The 24,523-nt window shown below is 52.4% G+C and overlaps 1 protein-coding gene across 1 annotated transcript; it reads left to right on the top strand.

The window, feature by feature from the left end:
* The first annotated feature begins 536 nt into the window (after positions 1–536).
* TMEM187 (transmembrane protein 187) lies at positions 537–1,382 on the top strand. Its single transcript, XM_059051475.2, is given in 2 exon segments — positions 537–884; positions 887–1,382. Coding segments are annotated over 2 exon segments (771 nt in total). The 3' UTR covers positions 1,310–1,382.
* The last annotated feature ends 23,141 nt before the right edge of the window (positions 1,383–24,523 follow it).

Raw genomic sequence — 24,523 nt, 5'->3', positions numbered from 1 at the left:
AGATGAAAGAACAACAGCATAGGTATCAGGAGAGAGGGGCACAAAACCTGAAAGCGGGTTCTAGAGCCTTCCAGAGGCCATGCATAAGAAGGTGAATGGACTGTGGGTATTCCTGCACTTTGATTTCTGTGTGTGTGTGTGTTTTGTTTTGTTTTGTGTTTCTGATGAAAGCTGTTGGTGGATCCTGAGGCTGAGAAGCGGGAAGATGGAGGCTCTTTGGGGATGGTTTCCTTTCTCCCCCCACTCTTTATCTACACTCTCTTTGTAACCACAAAGGAAAAAGGCAGAACGATCGTCCGCTGGTGCCAGCCAATCAGCAGAACCCTCGCCTTCCTCTGGGCCACCACCTCCACTCGGGGCAAGGTCGCAGCATCTGCGTCGGAAATCACGGGGACTTCTTCCTGCTGGCTCAGCTGGGAGGCCGAGGAGTGTTTTGCAAAAAAAAAAAAAAAAACCTGTTTATCTGAATTCTGAAATAACAGTGGAGACGGCTGCCCTCTTAAGCTCGCCGACCCGGGTCACACATAGGGTTCCAGATGAAGCCCGAGTCGGGGCAGGCCCTCTTCCACGCGGCCCTGGTCCGCTGCCTCTGCGCGGCCACCATCCACACGGCTGTTTTCGCAGGTGTCTCTGTCCAAGTGGGCCACGGGCACTGCGCCGGTCGCCAGCCTCCCTGCCTTCCTGCCGTGCCCTTCACGTCGCTCGTGAACGTGGCCTATGCGCTCCTGGGGATGTACTGGCTGCCGAGCAAGGCCAGCGCCCCGGGGGGCCCCACAGAGGCACGGAAGGCCTGCTACCCGAAGGGCGTCTTTGCGGGCACGGCCCTGGGCTCCGGCCCGGTTCAGCGGCTGCGCATCGCCGGGCTGGACCGGCGGCTCACCTTTGGCCCATCTTTGCGCGGCCGGTGGCCCGGTGCCTCTGCCTGGACAGGGGCCAGAAGCCCTGGCTGTTCCCGGCTGTCGAGGGCCTCTCCCTGCGCGGTTACAGCCTGGCCCTGCTGCACCCCCGTGGGTCTGAGGTGGCGCTGGGCGTACACGTCGCAGCAGCTGTGGGGCAGGCCCCGCGCGCTCAGGGGCGCCACGGCAGCGCTTCCTCGGGAACGTACTTGGCTCTGGGCGCGCTCTCCTGCCTGGGCTTTGTGGGCCTCAAGCTGTGTGACCACGAGCTCTCGCGGTGGCACCTCTTCCAGCGGCTCACGGGCCACCTCGGGGCCAAAGTCTGCGATATGCTCCAGTTGCACTTTGCCTTCTTGTTCCCGACCAACTTAAACACCTGCCGGAGATGCCCTCCTGCGGAGAAGATGCGGTGAAGTGTGGAAGGAAGGTGCTTCGGGCCGCTGGCCGACCTTAACATCCAAATGCGCTCTCCGCTGGCATCCTGTCATCAGGGCTCAGTGTCCTGGGTGCAGCAAGATAGGGTGACGACAGAAGACTCTGCCCCTTCCCTCGAACTTATGGGCTTCGATACTCTGAGTATGAATAGGCAACATTATGAAATGTTACGCTCTCTGCAACTTACTTTCAAAGGGTTAAAGCAAATATCTAAGGGCCGAGATGTGGGGTTCCATTTTGCTTTTCTTGTAAAATTTTTCAAAGTCAAATGTTGGGGGGAAATGACCCCAAGAAATGCATCAGACTCACGGTTGGACAGAGAGTGGTTGTCTGCTTCGGGGTGTGGGCTACAGGCATGGGCTGGCCACAGCGGGGCAGGGTAGCTTCTGGCCGGCATCCCCACGGGTATCTGGCTTCAGGGAGACCCAGTCACAGTAAACACACACGCCTAGCAGACTGGGGGGGAAATCCGAAGTCCAGAGCACTCGCTCACTGTGACATCTGCGCCCGCCAAGCTGACAGCAGGTCACTTGGAAGTCACGTCACCTCAGATCCTCTGTGGAACAAGGCAGGGCGCGTCTAGGTGGAGAAACACCCACAAATGTCACAAGTTGAATCCCGGACAGAGTGTTGCTTGCTGGGCCTTCCCTCAGAGCCAGGGTAGAGCTTAGATGGCCTCAGCAGCTAGGGTTACTGAAGTGTCAAGTGTCTGTCACCCACGGAGAAACCCGGGTCCTTAGGAACCGTGATCCCGTGATGGCATCTCAGCGTAGGGCCGTGGAGTTGGCGTCTTTCAACCCCAAAGCGTGCTTCTCATGCACGTGATGATGTTTGAACAAGAGAGCCCCCCTGGGCGGGGGGACACCGAGGCCCCAGAGCCAGCTGAGGATTGCGCCTTCGGGTTGCCCTTCAGAGACCCATCTCCCTATGCATTCTTTCTCGGGCTCGTTAACGTGTTCTTTAGACATCAGTTTCATTCCCCGGCACCTGAAAGGCATCTGGTCTTTAAGGACAAAGGTGGGGGCGGGAGGGAGAGGATGTCCTGTCCCTGCCCAAGGCGTCTCAGGGCGGGCAGCGCACGCGCCTCTGTTCAGTGTCCCTCCCGCCGTGACTACCAAGGCGCTTTGGAAGCCGGGCACCTGGGCGGGATGCTCTGCTCTGGGCACATCTCCAGTGGGTGGCGGGTCGCAAGCAAGTTGTTACCTGAAGAACCCTGTCGGCGGACACCCCGCTCCTCCCCTGAGGACTGGGGCCCGAGGCGGGGCCTGCCGGCTTTGAAGAGCGCCGCCAGCATTTGCTTCGGGAAGCAGCTTTGTTGCAGCACAGCTATCTTGAAGGCTTTGTGTGTCCTAGAAGAGGAAAAAGGCTATGGGCATCTCCTGAAGGAGGCCAGAGGGAGGGAGGGGAAAGACGCGATTTCTCGGGTGGCTCAGTTAGAGACGGAGCTGGGAATGTGGAGGGTCTGATGCGGGCTGGGCCCTGATACCCCCCTGCTTGGCTACCTCGCTCTTAGTCGCTGTTTCCTTCCTTGACAGAGTGGATCCCCTGAGAACTGGGGCTTTGCATAGCCTCGTTCATTCCATACCTTTGAGCCACAAGCACCCATAACTTATTTTGTTTTTATTTTATTTTATTTCTACCAACACCTATTTAATAAATAACCCTGGGGACCTTCTGGGTTTCACGCCACTCGTGTGTCAGGCTGGGTCCCCACAGGAAACAGGTGCCACGCTGAGCTCAGGGTGATTCACTGCGCCGGGGGGGAGGGCGGGAGGGCGGGAAACGGGGGGAACCGCAGGGGGTCCTTTCCACTCCGGGGCCTGGGGAGACCCTGGGTGGGGTGGACTCCACCCAAAGGAGAGACTCGTGTGGAAGGGACACCTCGGATGGGGCGGAGACCTCCAGAAGCCCAAGGTGGTCAGATGAAATGCAGGACGTCACATAAGGTTTTAGTACCAGTGTGTCCTCAGTGTCTCGTGACATGTGCTTAGACTAAAAAAGTGTTCACTGTTTATCTGGAATTCCGGTTTCACTGCGTGTTCTGTCTTTATTTGCTAAATCAGACGACCCTATATTGAACCCACCCAACCAAAGCCAGAGGCCTGGAACTTTCTCTCTCTGCCCCGTGTTTTTGATCAGCGTTTCTCAAAGTGTGGCCAGCCTCAGCCACGCAGCTTCCTGCGTCCCCTGCAGCCCTGCTGAGTCCTGGCTTCCGGGGCGGGGCCTCAGCCAGCCTCAGCCCTGCCCCAGGCTGCGAGGGCGCCCGCGATGTCCGAGGTGCTGGCGGCTGGGCCCCCTCTGGGCTCTGCTCTTTCCTCTGCAACTTGCCCCCGGAAAGCAGAGAAGCCGATGGTTACCAGACGGGCCCTTCCCCCGCGTCTGGCCTAAGGGCTTAGAGGCTCCGAAGCTGGGCGGGATCTCAGACACCATCTGCGCAGCGCCCTCATTTCGCAGAAACTGAAACTATACACGTGCGGCTCTGCATCCGAAAGGCAGGCGGCCGGCCTCCAGGCCCTTCTGCTGTGATGGCCCACCTCTCCCGGGAAGCGGTGCCAGTGGCGGTACCACCTGGCCTCTTCCTCACTTCTCCACACGTGGCCTGGGGACCTGCTCCCCCTGAAAGTAGTGGTATTGGTTTTGCTCTGACCGTGCACGAGCCACCCGAGAGCGCCGTCAGGGTTGCGGTGGCCCCAGCGTCGGACACCCCCCCCTGCACCTGTCTTTCCCGCGCCGCTGCAGTGGCGTACATACCGGCCGCCCTCGCCCCAACCTCCTGTGCCTGCCCCTTCGCCCCGGAGCTCGCCTTGCTCTGGGTCACGATCAGGAGGCGACTCAGGGGCACCCGGGTTGCCTTTCCCACTGAGATTATGGTTCAGTTTCTAACGGCGATGAGAGAGGCGGGGCAAGGCTGTCCGCTGGAAGTTAGGATTTATTCTTCTGTAGGTTGTTGGTTTATATCCTTTCCTCACTGTTGGACTTTTTCTTCCGAAGGTTTGCAGGAGCTTGTTTCACATTGTAAACATGAAGCATTCATCTGTCATACAGATGACGCGTGCGTTTTGTTAATCTCACTTGTCTTTCGCCTTTGTGGTTGAAGGTCCCCCAGTCATGGACGTCCAAGTGTCTGTCTTTTTCTTTGTAGCTTTTGGGTTTCTTGTCTGTACATCAGGTAGCTTTGCCAAATCTTAACATCGCCTATAGCTGCTTCGGGTAGCTTTCATTATAAAAAGTTAATTATAAAATTATTAAGACTAATACTGGGAACATAGTTGAAAGTTACCTCCAGAAACAAAACAGCGCAGCTGCCATCGCTGTTAACAGGCCAGTCCGCCAAGCTGTTCTGTTCCGTCATGTTCCACGGCGGAGAGGAAATGCCCAAACCCCGTGCTTCTTCGCAGCCTGCGGGACAAAGGAGATTTCGTTTCTCGGCACTTAAAATTGGGCACGTCCCACAGGTAAACATTTCCCTCTCACCTCCGAGAGCCTCCATGAGTAGAAATCTTTGGGTAAATATAAACCAGGCAATTTCTGTTCCCAAGCGAGCCTCCAAATAGCTATGAAATTAGAGAGCGCCTCTCCCCCTTCTAAGTGGGTCTCGGGTTCCTGGGGTTTTCAGCTGCCAGGTGCCTCTCGAGCCCTGGCTGCCTCTCTGCTAAGTGCTGAATTCCGGGGCCTGGCGCCCGCAGGCCAGGAAAGCTCCCCAAGCCTGCTTGCTGTTTGCAGCCCGCGCCCCGCTAGCCCAGCAGGCCCTTCTAACCATTTTCATGTGTTTCTAGTCTTTTCTTCCGTTTCCTGCCTTTCACTTGGATCTGCAGAACCGCTGACTTGTGGTTTTACTTCTGCCTCTTCTTTCTCATACAGCCTCACAGATCACACCGGGGCCTGACCCTAGTCTCCCGCCGCAGAGGCGGCCACCGTCCAGAGTTGGGTGGAGCCCGCTCCCCCACACGTTCTGGGACCTTTCCTACAGGGGAGCGGGGGACATGAGCAGCAGTGCACTGCCGTCTCGCACGCGCTGTAACCTTCCCTACATGCACCACGTGGCCCCGATCCGTCTGCCACCGGCTTCAGGACTGGACCTGCCTGTGCTCTGCACTTCAGCTGAACTAGAAGCTGCCACACCCCTCGCCCCGGTGGTCGCTGAAATGACCGCCCAGCAGAGTCCCCGTTGCTCCGTGGCCTCACCAGCACGCAGTCCCGGGAGAGGAGTTACTGTCAGCTGCTCTGATGGCAATGAACTAGAATTTCATTTCCTTACAGTTTGCCTTTCCCGGCTTAAAATTGAGGTTGCCTGGAAGAATCAAACATAGGATCCAGCAGTTCCGCTTCTGGGTATCTTCCCAACAGAAGGGAAAGCAGAAAAACAGAAACACAGATCAATGGAACAGGATAGAAAGCCCAGAGATAAGCCCACACACATATGGTCACCTTATCTTTCATAAAGGAGGCAAGAATATACAATGGAGGAAAGACAGTCTCTTCAGTAAGTGGTGCTGGGAAAACTGGACAGCTACATGTAAAAGAATGAGATTAGAACACTCCCTAACACCACACACAAAAATAAACTCAAGGGCTTCCCTGGTGGCGCAGTGGTTGAGAATCCGCCTGCCGATGCAGGGGACACGGGTTCGTGCCCCGGTCCGGGAAGATCCCACATGCCGCGGAGCGGCTGGGCCCGTGAGCCGTGGCCGCTGAGCCTGCGTGTCTGGAGCCTGTGCTCCGCAACGGGAGAGGCCACAGCGGTGAGAGGCCCGCATATCACACACACACAAAAAAAACAAACTCAAAATGGGTTAAAGACTTAAATGTAAGACCAGACACCATCAAACTCTTAGAGGAAAACATAGCAAAAATACTCTTTGACATAAATCACAGCAAGATCTTTTTTGATCCACCTCCTACAGTAATGGAAATAAAAACAAAAATAAACAAATGGGACCTAATGAAATTTAAAAGCTTTTGCAAAGCAAAGGAAACTACAAACAAGATGAAAAGACAACCCTCAGAATGGGAGAAAATATTTGCAAACGAATCAACAGACAAAGGATTAATCTCCAAAATATATAAACAGCTCATGCAGCTCAATATTAAAAAAACAAACAACCCAATCCAAAAATGGGCAGAAGATCTAAATAGACATTTCTCCAAAGAAGATATACAGATTGCCAACAAACACATGAAAGAATGCTCAACATCACTAATCATTAGAGAAATGCAAATCAAAACTACCATGAGGTATCACCTCCCACCAGTCAGAATGGCCATCATCAGAAAATCTACAAACAACAAATGCTGGAGAGGGTGTGGAGAAAAGGGAACCCTCTTGCACTGCTGGTGGGAATGTAAATTGGTGCAGCCACTATGGAGAACAGTATGGAGGATCCTTAAAAAACTACAAATAGAATTACCATATGACCCAGCAATCCCACTGCTGGGCATATGCCCTGAGAAAACCATAATTCAAAAAGAGTCATGTACCAAAATGTTCATTGCAGCTCTATTTACGATAGCCAGGACATGGAAGCAACCTAAATGCCCATTGACAGACGAATGGATAAAGAAGATGTGAGGAAAAAAAAAAAGATGTGGTACATATATACAATGGAATATTACTCAGCCATAAAAAGGAACGAAATTGGGTCATTTGTAGAGATGTGGATGGATCCAGAGACTGTCATACAGACTGAATGAAGTCGGAAAGAGAAAAACAAATATTGTATATTAATGCATATATGTGGAACCTAGAAAAATGGTACACATGAACCGGTTTGCAGGGCAGAGATAGAGACACTGATGTAGAGCACAAACGTATGGACACCAAGGTGGGAAAGTGGTGGTGGCGGGGGTGTGATGGTGTGATGAGTTGGGAGATTGGGACTGACATATGTACACTACTATGTATAAAAGGGATAACTAATAAGAGCGTGCTGTATAAAAAATACATAAAATAAAATTCAAAAATTCAAAAAAACCATGAAGGAAAAGCAGGGTCTTGAAGAGATACTTGTACACCCGTGTTCACAGCAGCATTAGTCACAGTAGCCAAAAGGTAGAAGCCACCCAAGTGTCCACCAGTGAATGAATATGGGCAAACAAGATGCGGTCCATCCAATCGGTGGAATGTGATTCAGCCTTAAAAAGGAAGCTCGTTCTGACACCTGCTACAACGTGGCTGGAGCCGCAAGGCATCGTGGTCAGGGAAATCAGCCAGACACAAAGGACGGGTACGGTATGACTCCGCTTGGATGAGCTGCTTAGAGTCAGTCAGATTCCTAGAGACAGAAAGTAGATGGGCTGGGGGAGGGGGAGGGGGGCACGGGCTGGGGGAGGGGAGGGAGGGCACGGGCTGGGGGAGGGGGAGGGGGGACGGGCTGGGGGAGGGGGAGGGGGGCACGGGCTGGGGGAGGGGGAGGGGGGCTAGTGTCTAATGGGGACAGAGTTTCCGTCGGGGAAGATGAACAGTTCTAGAGATGGACGGTGGGGGTGGCTGCACAGCAACCTGAAGGTACTTAATGCCGCCCAGCTGGGCGCTGAGAAATGGTCCACGGGGTAAACTTGATGTTATCTGTATTTAAGTACACTTTAAAAATCGACATTGATCTCTGCAGGTCACTAGCTGAGACACCTTGAATACGTTTTGTCCGCCGTCTGTGCCTCAGTTTCCCCTCTCGTACGGCATGGCTGGTTGTGAGCACTGGTCGAGGTGACCCATAAGAGCAGTTCAGGAAAGTGTCCGCTCAGAGCCAGCTGTGGGCCCTGGCCGCCCTTCCCAGCCCGGAGCTGCATCTCTTGGGCTGCACCATAGATGAGGAAACACGAATCATACTGGGAGTAGCTAATGGTTACTGAGGGCTTACTGTCGAGGAAAGTAAGTTTAGAGAAGTTGAATGACCTTCAAGTCTGTGGAGGTAGGAAGTGGCCAAGGTGGGGTTGGCCCTGGGGCTTCAGAATTCCCTCCCTGCTCTTGGCTGCTACGCCGTTATTTGTAATTAGAGGCCTTGCCACCACGGCTTGGGAGGCAAATTTCATGTTGAAAATACGTTTAAAAACTGACGGACTTCCCCGGTGGTCCAGTGAGTAAGGCTCGGCGCTCCCAATGCAGGGGGCCCGGGTTCGATCCCTGGTCGGGGAACTGGATCCCGCACGCCTGCCGCAGCTGAGACTCGGTGCAGGCTAAATAAATAAATAAATAAATGCTTGAGACAGGAATCACATACCACACAATCCCTGCTTCTAAAGTGTACGTTCCAGTGTTTTCTAGTATACTCTGTGCAGCCACCACCATGAATATTCCAGAACATTGTTATCGCCCCAGAAGAACCCCCAGGCCTGTTAGCCGTCTCTCCCCGCCCTGCCACCCTGTCCCTGGCAGCCACTCATTTGCTTTCGGCCGCAAAGCTGGATTGGCCTCTTCTGGGCCTTTCGCGTCAATGGACTGATACACCACGCGGCCTTTTGTGTCTGGCCGCTTTCACCCGGCATCACGTTCCCGAGATTCACGCCCTTTGACGGCCGTACAGTCCTCCACGGCGTGGTTAGACCACCTTTTGCTTATCCAGTCACCAGTTGGACATTTGGGTTGTTTGTACCTTCGGCTCTTATGATAATGCCGCTCTGCACGTTTGCGCCTAGGTTTCTGTGCGGACAGGGCGTTTTCCTTTCTCTTGGGTCGGTAGCTGGGAGTGGCCATGCTGGGACAGGGGCTGATTCCAGGGGGAATTGTTCAAGGAGAGGCCGCACCGTTCCCACCGCAGCACACAAAGCTTCTGATCTCTTGACATCCTCACCAGCCCTCGTTCCTGATTTTTGGTTATAAGCATCCTAGTGGGCGTGACGTGGGATCTCATTATGCTTTGAAAATATATTCTTAGTTTTCAAAGCCCTCTCGTCGGCACTGCACTGGCACATGCACCTGGCTGTGTCATGGGGCATCTCAGCCGTTCGGAAATGTTTTCCATTTGAAACTATTTGTCCTTGCCATTCAGATGGGCTTTCTTTCCAGACTGCTCTTTATAGTGTACAACCCAAACAGGTGGTGGAGCTGAGCCTGTGACACCCACAACTAGCGGGGCTTCTGGGGTGGCCGACACAGCAAACAACAGATGTCACCTCTGAGAGGATCGGGGAACTGTCAGAGATTACAGAGATTGTCACGCTGCATCAAAACCACAACCTCCAGGCATATGCTGTTTACTAGACACTCACCTAAAACATATGTCTGAGGAAAGATCACATGTGAAAGGAGAAAAAAAGATATACTCGGCACCTCCTAACCAAGAGGGAGCTGGCGTGGCCATATTAATATCAGACAAAACAAGAACATTTCAGGAATAATGTTAAAATAGGTTCAAAATACATAAAGCAAAAATGGACAGAACTCCAGGGAGAAATAGACAAATCTAGCACCGTAGAGCGAGGTTTCCATGGGCTTTCCTCACAGCTATTTAGGTCAAGCAGACAACAGTTCTGTGCAGATTCAGAAAACGTGCAGGAGCCAGTGACTAAGGGCGCCCTGACTGAGTCTTCCTCGGTCAGAGCATCTTCCCTCCTGCTCCCATGGCCGCAATTGGTGTCTGAAGACGATGGCAAGTTGGAAGCTCGGTGGCAGACCACTGTATCTGAAGACGGTGTGATTAGGTTAGAAGTCGGCGCACGCATGTGCGCACGCACAGACAGACACACAACTGCCACACATTGCGAAGTTTGAAAAAAATCGTAACGAGAATTTAAAGATACTTAGAACTACGGTAATAAAAACAACGAAATAATAAAAGTGGTGGGTGATACTGAAAATGTTATTTAAAGTAAAATTTACAGCTTTAGGGGCTCACGTATCCGCATTATTTTTATTGACCCAAAACATATTAAGTGTGATCACCTGGACTTTCCATACACACAGTGGAGGCGCCATCAAACCAAGCCCGAACTAAACGTTACTGTGACCTCTATCACTCCCGATTGGTCTCGCACATTCTAGAAGTTCGTATACATGGAAGCTTACAGCGTGTGACATTCATACACGTATCGGCACACTGATTCCTTTTTATTACTGAGTAGTAGCGGGCAACATGGATATCCGCGAGCTCTGCTGATCTGTTAGTCTGTCGATGGGCATTCAGTGGGGGCTCATATGCAGAAAGCTGCTGTGCACACGCAGGTACAGGTCTTTGTATGGACGTGCTCATTCATTTCTTTTTGGTACACACCTAGAGCGGAACGGCTTCCTGGGGGTAGGTGAAGTTCAAGTTCATAAGACACCGGCCAGCGGTCATCTGAAGTGGCTGGCCCACTTTGCACCGCGGCTGGCTCCGCTCCCTTGACGACACTTGGTATGACCAGTCTTTTTAGTGTTAGTCATCCTGGTGTGTGTGCACAGCCATCACTGCGGTTTTCTCCGCGACTGACGGGAGGCGGAGCAGGAGGCGGGGGCGGGGCTGTTGGAGGAGGGGGGAGGGGGAGGGGGAGGGGGCAGGGGGCAGGGCCCCGCAAGGAGGCGCTCGGGGCCCCGCAGGGCCAGCTCCTCATTCCTGAACCGCAAGACCCCGAGGCCAGCTGCCTTCTGGTTCCAGAGCTGTGGCCTCGCCTCGCCCAGCTTCTCTGCGGCTTGGCAGCTGGGAGGCGGGGAAACCGACGTCGCCGACCTTGACCCCAGAAAGTAAAGACAAACTTCCAAGTGTGTTTAATGAAACCGAAGGAACCTTCTCCCAGAAGAACAAGAGCAGCACACAGGCAGACTCCCCGTGGCTCTCTGTCCGGGCTCCATTCCGAAAGTCCAGGCCAGTGTCTGCTGCTCGGTGGGCGCTTCTGGCCTGAGTAACTGTATGATCTGGTCTCCAGACTTGACAAAGATAACACACACACACACACACACACACACACACACACACACACAGAGCACAAAGAGAACTGCAGATCCTTTTCACTGAAATGTTGATGCACATTTCAAAAATTAAAAATTAGCTCAGACAATCCAAAAGCAGATTAAGAAATGAATATACCATAACCAAGTGGAGTTCAGTCCAAGAGTGCAGAGATGATTCAATTAGGAATGATGTTACTATAATTATTAATTATAGTATTAATAGTATTAATAGTATTAATAGTATTAATACAGCCAAGGAGGAAAACATGACATCAATAGTTGTCAAAAGGTGTTCGAAGCAATCGCACTCGTGGGTATCCAGCCACAAGAACTGAAAGCAGGCGTTGGGACAGATGTTTGTGAACCACTGTTCCCAGAAGCATCACAACAGCCAAAAGGTGGAAGCAACCCAACTGGCCATCAGCGGATGGACGGGCGAAGCGCGGTGGACACACGGCGGAATGTCACTCAGCCTTACAAAGGAAGGAAATTCTGATACATGTTTCAACATGGACAAGCCTTGAAAACATTGTGCTGAGGGAAATAAACCAAGACACAACTGGACCGAGTGTATGGTTCCATTCTACCAGGTGCCTAGAGCAGCCCAGCTCGTAGAGCCGGAAAGTAGGGTGGTGGGTGCCAGGGCCTGAGGGATGGGAGGGGGAATTATTGTTTAACAGGGACAGAGTGTCCGTTGGGAAGATGCAAAGAGTTCTGCAGATGGATGGTGGTGATGGCTGTGCACCACTGTGAATCACCTGAGCTTAATGCCACTGAACTCACAGGTAAAAGTGGTCAAAATGGTCAATTTTCTACATTTTTTTTAAAAAATTTTATTTATTTATTTTTGGCTGAGTTGGATCTTTATTGCTGCGCGCAGGCTTTCTCTAGTTGCGGTGAATGGGGGCTACTCTTCGTTGAGGTGCGCGGGCTTCTCACTGCGGTGGCTTCTCTTGTTGTGGAGCACGGGCTCTAGGCGTGCAGGCTTTGGTAGTTGTGGCGTGTGGGCTCAGTAGTTGTGGGTCGTGGGCTCTAGAGAGCAGGCTCAGTGGTTGTGGTGCACGGGGTTAGCTGCTCTGCAGCATGTGGGATCTTCCCGGACCAGGGCTCAAACCCATGTCCTCTGCATTGGCAGGCGGATTCTTAACCACGGCGCCACCAGGGAAGCCCCAATTTTCTACATATTTTTACAACAATAAAAAATGAAGGGAAAAAGGTATTTGGTAAAATTCAATTCGCTTAATAAGAGAGGAATTGGAATAGATGACATTCACTATGGCCGCACAGCAAACTATCCCCAAACGATGGCCTAAGGGACCTCCCCGGCGGTCCCGTGGTTAAGACTCCGCGCTTCCACTGCAGGGGGCCCGGGTTCGATCCCTGGTTGGGGAACTAGGCTCCCACATGCTGCGCGGTGCGGCCCCAAAATAAAAAAGCAAAACGAAACAAACAAACGAAAACCGGTGGCTTGAAACAATGTCAGGTGAGCGTTTTGCTGGTGGGTCTGCAGCGTGGGCAGGGCTCGTCTGTGCTCTATGTGGTGCTGGCGGGGGCCAGCCCACCAAGAGCAAGTGGGTGCTGGATGGCAGCGGGGCGCTCAGCTGGGGTGACAGAGGGCACTGATTCCTTTGCACACGCGACCTCCCAGTCACCTTCCTCACCGCTCGACGCCTGGTTCCAAGGGTGGTGAACCTCTCAAGAGATGGACCTAGCCTTGCATGTCACTAGTCCCTCCTGCCAGACTCCATGGTCAAGGGGACTCTAGTTCTTGATGGGGCAGTGAAAACGTTCTGGAAGAACAAGTGGGATGGGAAATATTACTCCACCCAATTTTGGACACAGTGAAATCTGTAAACAGATGCTAGTAGCTTCAGAAGCTGATACATGTATCTCTCGAGCCAAAAGGCCATGCCATGCTTCATGGTGAAAGACAACATTCCACGATCGATCACCATTATTATTTCACATTGGAAAAGATACAAGGAATGTGTGTTGGAAACGACAAAGCAAAGTTCTCATTATTTCGAAATAAGATGACTGTACAACTGAAAGGTGCAAGATAATCAACTGAAAAAAGAATTCTAAAACATAAGCAGATGCAGTCCGTTGGCTGGTTACAAAATTAACACCGCACCAAAAGAAGGGGCGGGTTTCTACGAAGAAACAAGTGAGCAAACGTTGTGGGGTATCCCGTTCCGTCCCTATTTCCGGAAGCCACACCGAGAATGAGCAGGCCTGACAGCCTCGAGCTGCTCATTGTCGGTGTGGCTTCCGGAAATAGGGACGGAACGGGGTGTCCCGGCTGCTGAGATGGCGCGAGGCAGGCCTCGCCAGGCCGGGTTCGGGCGGCCTGTGCTGGGGCTGATCTGAGGCCGGGCGCCGTTTTCTCTTTGGGCTTTTGTCTGGTTTTATTTTTACCAGCAATTGCCCCCTCCATTGGGTGGTAGTAAATCCCCCTTAAGAAATGGGAGGCCGAGTCCGTCACTTGTCACTGTAGCCAGTCTCATTCCGGGTCTTAAATCCAGTGGTGTTCATTTCCAAACATCCCCCTGGTACCCGATTCAAATCTCTCCCCTGCCCAGGAGTCCGTCTGCCTTCGGCTCGCCTTCTCCCTCGCCTCTCAGTCCTGCCCGCCCCACGGCTCTTGCTGCTGGGGGGTCCCCCAGTAGGACATCCTCGTGGGTGGGAGTCAGCGAGAGAGACCACTGGAAACGCACCATCTCCTCGCTATGCCAGACGGTGGCGGCTCCTCCAGCACCATGAGCTCCGCCACTTCCGGAGTTGGTTCTCTGGGGGCACCCCTCCCTGGGCTTTGCAGAGGGCAAGCCGCCCACGCGGTGCCCTCCAATGCCACGGCGCCGCCACCGCCACCGGTGGCCCTCGTTGCCTGGTTGTGCTGGAAGGTGCCTCTCAGCCAGCCCCAGGGAGGGGTGGCTTCCCCCTCCACCAGGGCAGCTTCCGAGCTGCTCAGGTGAGAACTGAAACGGCGGCGCTGCGATCGCCCAGCCCTTAGCTCCCAGCGTGCCTGTACTATGCCCGGAAATTCTTGTCTAGGACGGGGAAGTTGCAAATAACTCTATTGTTGATTTCAGGAGCTTCCTCAAAAGCCATTTATCCAAACATTCGATTATTCAACCGGCCCTCATCGGGGTAACAGCCTCCAGCCAAGAACCACAGCGGGCTCAGCGGGGCTTTTCAGAGGGCTCTTTATCCTTCCAGTTACCTTCAAAGCCTTTGCTCGGCAGGATCCGCCAATCCTGAGCTGGGTTTGCTCCATCCAAATCAGACGCCCTGGTCCAAAGACCTGCCTTTCACCAGACTGGAAAAACCTAATTAAAAACACCTCACCCTTGACCTTGCCCCTCCAAGAAGCCTCTAAGGCTCTGTCAAGGTCGTGGTCTCTCTTACTGCAGGTTGCAATGGTCTCGGCCTTTTTTGACCAACAAGTCATCTTGGTGGCCTCACAGGGGAGTTAGTGGGAGCCAACAGTGGCCGAGAGGGTCTTACTTGTGAAATCTGACACCAGTACCCTTTCCTAGTCCTGTGTTAAGCCGCACTGGGAACAAACAGGCCACCCTGTCCCCATGACGAACAATTCTGGGACTGGGCATCCTTTCCCGTTGCGCTGTCAAACCGGGAACGGAGCAGAGTACACTAGCGTTTCGCTTCAGGACAGACTTGCCCTGGGAAGGTAAGACTGTAACCCAACCCCGGGTGGAGCCCCGCCCCTAGGCTGTGTCCACCAATCCAAAGTCCCGTCCCCAGGTTCCCACCTGGAAATCACTGCGCGGCTCTAAGGCTCTGAGCCTCTCTTCCGGGTTCCTCTGTCGAGGCGGGTGTCCTTCCTCATTGCCTTGGCAGTGAGTCCAGTAAACTCAGCTCTGCCTGATCAACGGGTTTTTCTGGTGGTCATTTTGGGGAGTCTGCCCCCTCGGTCACCTCTAGTGGCTCTGGCGGCTGCACACAGGTAGCAAGGGACCGCGCACGTATCCTCAGCATAGGCGGTGTTAGGTTCCCAGGTTAAATAGCCAAAGGTGCAGAATGGTCCGAAGCCAGGTGGCCACACGGGGTATGGGGAGGGGGTGCAGACGCGGCCTCAGCCCCCAACAGGCCTCAGCTGGGGAGGGTCCCCGAGTCTCATTTCTGCTTACACTCGGGGATTCCTGGGCTTGTCCCACTGCGGGAATGCCTCTGTGAAAGGTGAGAAACATTTGCTGAACACGGGCCCTTTGCATATGATTCCATATCATATGTGATTTTTGTTGTATTCAGTTTTTTTTTACTTTTTGAGACAATTTTGGAGGTTTTTATTTTTCAAAGAAAATCACTCATTTAATCTAGAATTTCAAATGTACTGCTGGCATAGGGACTTCCCCGGTGGTCCAGTGGGTAAGACTCCGCGCTCCCAATGCAGGGGGCCCGGGTTCGATCCCTGCTTGGGGAACTGGATCCCACAAACCACAACTAAGAGTTCGCATGCTGCAGCTAAGAATCCTCATGCTGCAGCTAAAGGGCCCATATGCCGCAACGAAGAGCCTGTGTGCTGCAACTAAGACCCAGCGCAGCCTAAATAAATAAATAAATAAATGTTTAAAAAATAAGCTATTATTCAAATGTACTGGCATAAGGTTACATTTGGTATTTAGTATTTTAAAAGATTTAAATTTCCTCCTTAACCCATGAGTAGGATTTTGCTGTATACATATACCGCATCTTTTTTCAACCATTCATCTGTTGGACACTTGGATAGCTTCCTTATCTTGGCTATTGCAAATGATGCTGTATGAATCTTTTCAAATTAGTGTTTTCGTTTTCTTTGGATATATACCCAGGCATGGAATTGCTGGATCACATGGTAGTTCTATTTTTAGTTTTTTGAGAAACCTCCATACTGTTCTCCATAGTGGCTGCACGAATTTACATTCCCACCAACTGTGTACGAGGGTTCCCTTTTCTCCACATCCTCGCCAGCATTTGTTATTTGTGGTCTTTTTGATGATAGCCATTCTGGCAGGTGAAGATTAGTACATTTTTGAATGGAAAGTACCAGGAACAAAGTTAAAGACACATCACAAATGAGGATAGAATACTTGTAACACATATGATCCCGATTATGGAAACAACTCTCTGTACCAATAAGAAAAAGACCCATAGCCCAGTGGAATCTAACCATGAATATGACTAGATAGCTCACGTGAAAAGAAATTCAAAAGGCCAATGCAGGCAAACCAGTGAAGAACATCCAACCTCAGTCGTACGGAAATGAAAATAAAAACCAAGATATGCCTTCTCACCGATTAGATTTGCAAAGGTGGGGAGTTCCCTGGTGGTCCAGTGGGTAAGACTCCACACTCCCAGTGCAGGAGGCCCGGGTTCAATTCCTGGTTGGGGAACTAGATCCCACATGCATGCCGCAACTAAGAAGCCCACATGCTGCAACTAAGAGTCCGCATACAGCAATGAAGATCCTGCACGCGGCAGGGAAGATACCGCGTGCCGCAACTAAGACCCAGCACTGGCTAAATAAATAAATAACATTTAAAAAAAACCCCAAAAGATTGCAAAGGTGAAACTTTTGCCAATACCTGGTGCTTTGGAGGCCACGTGGGCTACATGTACCAAAATGACCTAGTGATCCAGCTCCTGAGGGTTTCACCTAAAAAATATCCGTGCCTAAAAAAAATACCCTTGCCTAAAAAAATGCCCTTGCCTAAGTGTGTAAAAATACACATGTGAGGATGCAGGATTGTTTATGGTGGCAAAAGTACAAACAGAAGAAAGAACTGGAAACAACCTGACTCTCCGCAGAGGACCACTTACGTCACTTGATAGTATATCCAGACAGTGTGCGCACCGCGGCACAGCCTTTGGGGGCCCAGCTGGATGCAGGGGTGCGAGCGCGGTCTGGGTCTCAGGAGGTGGACCCCTGAGGCTTGTGTGGCTGCCCTCTGCTCTCGGGGAGGAGATGCAGGAGGGGAAAGTGAGAAGGGGTTTGTGTGTACTGTTTGGGATTCTTCATAAAGAGCAGGTATTTTTAAAAGGCAGTGTTTGTTCTGGGTAGGAAAACATGACCACATGGTGGCCAGGAATGGACTCCTGATCCCAGGTTGGCTTTGCTCCCAGCCTGCTCGCTGGTTGCCTTAGAAACAGGCTAAGAGAGGGGGAGCCAGTTATCTTGGGGAGCCATTAAGGCAGTGACTCAGCAGAAAACCCAACCCAGGAGGGAGGTCTCCATTCACTGACTTTCATTCTCTTCTAGAAAAACAACAGCGAGGGAGTATTTCTGATGTCACATTTGCAACCTGGTGAGATGATAAAAAACGAAGGTGATAGGACAAGTCGGCCGTCTCTTCTAATTTGTCACTAGCTGAGCGGTGTCTCTCTGCGCTCCTGTCCCTAGGAGACCACGGGTCCCCTGCCCTCTGCCGGCCTGGACCCTCCCGCTGACGGTGCAAAGAAAGCTTCCTTTCGCAAGTGCTTACTCCAGGTAAGCAAACCACAAAAACTACCCAGCATTAGCGGCGGAACTCAGTACGGTTCGTAGCTTCGATGGAGAGAAAGGTGAAGGGACATAGGTTTGCTTGGACTTCGCTCTGGCTTGCCTGGGCACAGAGCTGTCTTGACGGACAGCACAGTTTAACCTCTGAGTTTTGTGAAGAGCCCCGACTGGTAGGAGAGAAGGCTGGAGGGCCAGGCAGGGGCAGGGTCCCCGCAGCAGGGTGCAGGCAGCTGCAGCCAGCCGTGACAGAGCTGGCGGCGGTTTGGCCAAGGCAGGGCCCTGGAGATGGAACGAGGCAGAGGGGAGAAATCTACAATGTGGAAGAAGATAAGATGTGTTGGTTAGCCGGTGTGAGTGCAGGAATGGGAGGCGTCAAGAAAAACTTCTGGCGACTTCTTTTGATTCTGGCCACGACTGATAGAGCATATCAGACTAACTCTCACTGAAAGCAGCCAGAGAAGCTGGACAAAATTTATTTATTTATTAATTATTATTTTTTTGCGGTACGCGGGCCTCTCACCGCTGTGGCCCCTCCAATTGGGGAGCGCAGGCTCCGGACGCGCAGGCGCAGCGGCCACGGCTCACGGGCCCGGCCGCTCCGCGGCACGTGGGATCCTCCCGGACCGGGGCACGAACCCGCGTCCCCCGCATCGGCAGGCGGACTCTCAACCACTGCGCCACCAGGGAAGCCCAAAATGTATATTTTTAAAGAACCATTTGAAGGCACCAGAGAACAAGCAAGCGGCAAAGGCCTGACTTGAGGGGCTACAATCCCTGAGACGAGGGTGCACGCCAGAGTCACCCTGGATGGTTCTCCAGCAGCAGAGGAAAGAGGACGGAAAGACATCAAAGGCCGGGTTCAAGGAGGTTACAAACATTACGCAGCACAGACAGCAAGAAAATCCCAGCTAGGCACGAAGCGCGTCACACAGTCAGAGCGCTGAAAATCCAAGACGGAGAAGAACTACGGAAAGCGCCTAGAGGGAAACACCGCACGGACCGACTGCAGAGGCACCGTAGTAAGAATGATGACAGCTTTTCAGCAGAAATAATGAAAGCTGATGGGATAATATATTTCAAAGTGTTGAAAGAGAAAAACTGCCAACCTGGAGCTCTATACCGAGCAAAATAGCCTTTAAAGATGAACGCAAAATAAATACGTTTCAGGCAAACGCTGGGGCAACTCAACGCCAGCCTACCTGTCCTGTAAGAAATACTGCGGGTAGTATTTCCTTCAGGCTGAAGGAAAATGACCCTGCCCGTGAAAGGATGTTCAACGTCATTGGTCACTAAGGAAGCAGAAACCCAAACTTCAATAAGCTAGTCCTTCACCCCTACTAGAATGGCTATCATCGAAAGGACAGACTGTCACGTGGGGCTGGTGAGGACACGGACGAATTACAGCCCTCACAGGCTGCTGGGGTGGCTGTAAAGTGGCGCAGCCCTTGTGGAAATAGGTCCTCAAAATGTTACACATACGTTACCATATCACCTAGCAACTCCACTCCCAGAGAAATGAAACACAGCCACAGGAAAACTTATACACAAACGTTCATAGCGGCACTATTCATAGCAGCCCCAAAGTGGAAACAACCCACATTTCCATCTATGGAAGAATGGATAAACAAAATGTGGTCTCGGGACTTCGCTCGTGGCGCAGTGGTTAAGAGTCCGCCTGCCAGTGCAGGGGACACGGGTTCGTGCCCCGGTCCGGGAGGATCCCACGTGCCGCGGAGCGGCTGGGCCCGTGAGCCGTGGCTGCTGAGCCTGCGCTCTGGAGCCCACGTGCCGCAACTACTGAAGCCCGCGCACCTAGAGCCCGTGCTCCGCAACGAGAGAAGCCGCCGCAATGAGAAGCCCGCGCGCCGCAACGAAGAGTAGCCCCCGCTCGCCGCACCTAGAGAAAGCCCGCGCGCAGCAACGACCCAATGCAGCCAAAATTAAATAAAATAAATTTATTTAAAAAATATAAAAAATGAAGTGTTATTCCAAAAGTACTGACGTCTAGGCCACGGGAGCCATAGGGGCTTTTGGTGGTTTGCAGTAGTCACGGTCAGAAAACACCTGAGGATGGATCGTGCTCCTTAATGGCTCCTATGGTGATGTTATCCTCTGATTATTTTCGTGACCTTATTTTCGGTCAAGAAATGAAATCATCTGAGAAAGAAAGCAAGGGAGGGAAGGAGGGATCCAGGGTGGAAGACCAGAGCTGCGGGAAGGCATGCAGAGCGTTAGAAGGGGACTCTAGGAGGTAAACACAGCATAAGTCAAACCACACCAACGCAAAGACAGCAGAACCAGGGCAAGGGGGACCCAAGAAGGATGACACAAGTGACACTGAAAGAAGGTGAGAAAGGAAAAAGGAAGGAACAAAGAGCAGATGGGACAACATGGCCATCTCAGGAGGGAGAATGGGGCGTCACTGGTTAGTGGGCACAGGGTTTATGTTGGAGATGATGAAAAAGTTTGGGGGTTTCGCTAGTGGTGATGGTTACGCAACACTGTGAATGTATCCTGTGCAACTGAATCGGATCCAAATGGTTCACACGATAAATACTCTGTCATGTGTATTTTACCACAACAAACATACACACAGGGCTTCCCTGGTGGCGCAGTGGTTGGGAGCCCGCCTGCCGATGCAGGGGGCGCGGGTTCGTGCCCCGGTCCGGGAGGATCCCACGTGCCGCGGAGCGGCTGGGCCCGTGAGCCGCGGCCGCTGAGCCTGCGCGTCCGGAGCCTGTGCTCCGCAACGGGAGAGGCCACAACAGTGAGAGGCCCGCGTACCGCAAAGAAGAGTGGCCCCCGCTCGCCGCAGCTAGAGAAAGCCCTCGCGCAGAAATGAAGACCCAACACAGCAAAGATAAATTTAAAAATAAATAAATACACACACACACACACACACACACACACACACACACACACACGGGCAACTGCATTAAAATGCCAATGAATAAACAATGATTGCCAGGCTGGATTAAATGGAAAAAAAACCCCGACAATATGTTCCTTAAAAGAGTCGCGCTGTATTTTGAAGAAACAGCTATATTGAGGTAAAACTTACATGAAATCAACTGCACGTAGTTTAAAGCCTAGTCTTTGAAAGTTCTATCTGTGAAACCGTCACCACAACTGAGAGAATGGCCATATCCATGACCTCCAAAAGTTTCCTCTGGCTCCCGGTGACCCTCCCCTCCCTTCGCTCCCTGCCCGCCCAGCCCCAGGCCGCCACCGGTCAGCCTGTGTCAGGAGAGGCGAGTCTGCGTTTCCTGGAACTGTGTATAAATGGATTTATCCAGTGTGCATACGCTCCTTTCACTCCGCGTGGTTATTCTGAGTCCAACAGTCTGTTCCTTTTTATTGCTAAGTTTTCTTCTGTTGTGTGAACACACAATTTGTTTATCCCGTCACCTGATGGCCTTTTGGATTGTTTCCACGGTCTGGCTGTTGTGACGGGAGCAGCTGTGAGCATTCGTGAACAGGTTTCCGTGTGGACATAGACTTCGTTTCTCTCGGATCGATGTTAGCGGGGGGAAGAGCTGTATCACGGTGTAAGTGCATGATAACATTTTAAGACACTGCCACACCGTTTTCCAAAGTGGCTGTGACCCGTTTTACATTCCCACCAGCAGTGGAGGAGAGTTCCAACTGCTCTGCAATCTATACGGAAATGCAAAGGGCCCAGGAGAACGACGACAGCCTGGGGGAAGAACAAAGCTGAGGGCTCACCACTCACAGCAGCTGAGACTCCCTCTAAGGCTGCAGCGATGAGACTGGGCTGCTGCTGGTAGAGGGTCACCGGAGAGCCTGGTGTCGTGGAACAGAGGCCAGATCTGGCCCGCAGATTGATGACAAAGTCCCCACTTTGATCCAGTGGGGAAGGATGGTCTTTTTACCAACGGGTGTGGGACAGACTGGACATCCATGTGGGGAAAAAAGGACAGCTTGATGCGGGCCTGCCACCAGAAGCAAAAATCAATTCGAGATATAGCATGGACCTAAACAGGAAACGTAAAGCAATGTGTCTAGAAGTGTCTAGAAGTCCAAGAAGAATATCTTCATGACCTTGAACAGAGCACAGAAAGCAGTAACCCAAACAGAAAAGATCAACATGTTGAACTTCACTAAAATTAAGAATTGTTCATCAAAAGACGTCATTAGAGAGTGCAAAGGTAAACTCCCGAGTGGCCAAAGATCCTATGGGACACGTATCATCCAAGACCAATCCTCTGAGTGGACACAGAAGCGCCGCGTATCGGCAAGGACAAGGACCTCATCACACAGTGTGCCTTTCCCAGGAGAGGACCTCCAGGTGGCCAATAAGCAAACGAGCTGACGTTCGTCATCAGTCACCGGGGAAATGCAAACTCCAACCACACCGAGTCTAACCCCTGTTAGAATGATTGCGATGGAAACGTGCTGAGAACACCAAGTGCTGGTGAGGATGTGGAGCAACTGGAACTCTCACAGGCTGCTGGGGAAGCCACTCAGCAACACGTCGGTCAGAAATCTGCCAAAACTGACCGCACGCATCCCGCGGGGCGCAGCAGCCCTGCTCCCAGTACGCGTGCTGGGGCTACTCTGGTACTGCGTCACTCTAGCTGAAACGAAACGCCGTTTCCCAGCGTCCCGCTCGCGGTGCGGTCCCAGGGCAGGGTTGGCCACAGGAGAAATCTGCATGGGATCTGGCAGCTAGGGGGCAGCAACCCCCAGCAGCGCTTCCCACGGGTCCAAATTCCAGGCCAGCTGCGTGCGTGACCCTGAGCTGTGGGGTGCCCGCTTGTCTGCAGGCCACCTGCATCGCCAGCACTTGGATACAGCGAGAAAGAATGCAGGCTCCATTCGGGTTTGCTCTCCCACGAACGGCTGTCTCTCCCTTCCAGAGGCCAGGGCTGCTGACCTGAGGCCCAACGCCAGAGGCAGAAGCCACAGCCTCATGTAGATTTGCAGGTCTATAAGCGTATGTGGGACGATTATTCTCTTACCAACAGTCGCTCGGCCTCTCGGCCTAAACCCTAACGGATGTAACATCCAAGAGGAAGGGGGGCATCCATAACCAAGACACGCATGAAAACGTCCAGGGAACCCTTATTTATACCGGCACCAAAGTGAAAACAACCCAGATGTCCGTGAGGGCGAGAAGGGACGAAATGTGGTCTGTTTCTACAACAGAACACCCCTCGGGCATGATAGCCCCTCAGCTACTGCTGCTCGCAACAGCACGGCTGCATCTCAAAACTATGTGCCGAGTGAAAGAAGCTGGGCACGAAAGGGCCCGTGCTACACGGTTCCATTTATGGGCAGTTCAAGAACACAGCAGACTCATCCATGTGTCTGAAGGCAGCCTAGAGCTCCTCTCGCGTGAGGGACCTTTGCAGGGTGACGGAAATGCCCTTGGGCTGCTTTTCAACCCGTCCCTGAAACTTGACACCCCTCCCATCAAAAGCTGGACTGTAATTCCTTCCCCCCCCTCCCCCCGAGGGTGCAACAGAAAGCAGACCATGAAAGGCGACACAGCCTCCAGCAGGCTGCCGCAAGATGTTCAGTCTTAGAAGCCAGCCCCGTGCTGGGAAGAAGCCACACGGCCACAGGGAAGAGGTATGTGTAGGCATCCTAGTCCCGGCGGGGTCCCTGGCCAACCAGCAGCATCGACCACCAGCCTTCTGGTCACTCGAGCTGACACTGAGCTGCCCCAGCGGAGCCCCGCCCCGGTTGCAAGTCCACAGGCAAAGTTAATGTCATCGTTTCAGCCCCTCGACTTCCAGGTGCTTTGGAACAACAGATAACTGGTACCAACTTAGATCTCAGCAGTGGCTGTCACCTGGCTGTTTACAGCTATACAAAGTCAGTGAGCTGATGAAAGCAGATCCAAGAGGGAGGAAGAAATGGATCCTGCAGGAGAAAGATGGGGTGATCTCAGGATTGAAGAATTCCTCAGAAAAGAGGGGAAAGTTCTGATTCTGGCCAGAAGAGCCCTGTCAGTGTGAACAACTAGGAAACCAGTCAAAATATTTGAAACAACTATGTTCAGATATCGGCCAACAGGCAGTGCAGGACCGTGGCCAGAAGGAAAACGAACGTGGTGACCGCTACGAGCAGCCTGCCCTTCCGCCTGGACGTACTTTCCAGAACATGGTGCACGAACACGGGGCTCCGGAGCGGAGCCAGTGGTCTCAGTTATGAGAGCTAGCAAGCCAACAGCAGAGAAAAACGAGAAGACCAGAAGTATTTGACTAATCCAAAGAATCAGGAACAGAGGAGAAAAGGAACAAAGAACAGATGGGACAAATAGAAAATAAATAGCAAGATGACAGACTTAAACCCAACCATCGCATGTAAGTGGATTAAACAGACCAATTAAAAGGCAGAGATTATGAGAGTGGTTATAAAAGTAAGACTGAGGGACTTCCCTGGTGGTGCAGTGGTTAAGAATCCGCCTGCCTATGCAGGGGACACGGGTTCGAGCCCTGGTCCGGGAAGACCTCACATGCTGCGGAGCAACTAAGCCTGTTGGCCACAACTACTGAGCCTGCGCTCTAGAGCCCCCGAGCCACAAGTACTGAGCCCACAGGCCACAATTACTGAAGCTCGCACGCCCGCCTACAGCCCGTGCTCCACAACAAGAGAAGCCACCACAATGAGAAGCCCGCGCGCTGCAACGAAGAGTAGCCCCCGCTCGCCGCAGCTAGAGAAAGCCCGCGTGCGGCAACGAACACCCAACACAACCAAAAACAAATAAATAAAATTGATTCTAAAAAAAAAGTAAGACTGAAAAAGAAACAAACAGACAAAAAAACAAAACAAAACAAAACATAACACCAAACCATATGCATC

The sequence above is a fragment of the Kogia breviceps genome, chromosome X (genome assembly GCF_026419965.1).
Source record: "Kogia breviceps isolate mKogBre1 chromosome X, mKogBre1 haplotype 1, whole genome shotgun sequence".
Taxonomy (NCBI): domain Eukaryota; kingdom Metazoa; phylum Chordata; class Mammalia; order Artiodactyla; family Physeteridae; genus Kogia; species Kogia breviceps.
The sequence above is the reverse complement of the archived record's forward strand: the minus strand, read 5'-3'. Positions and strand labels throughout refer to the sequence as shown.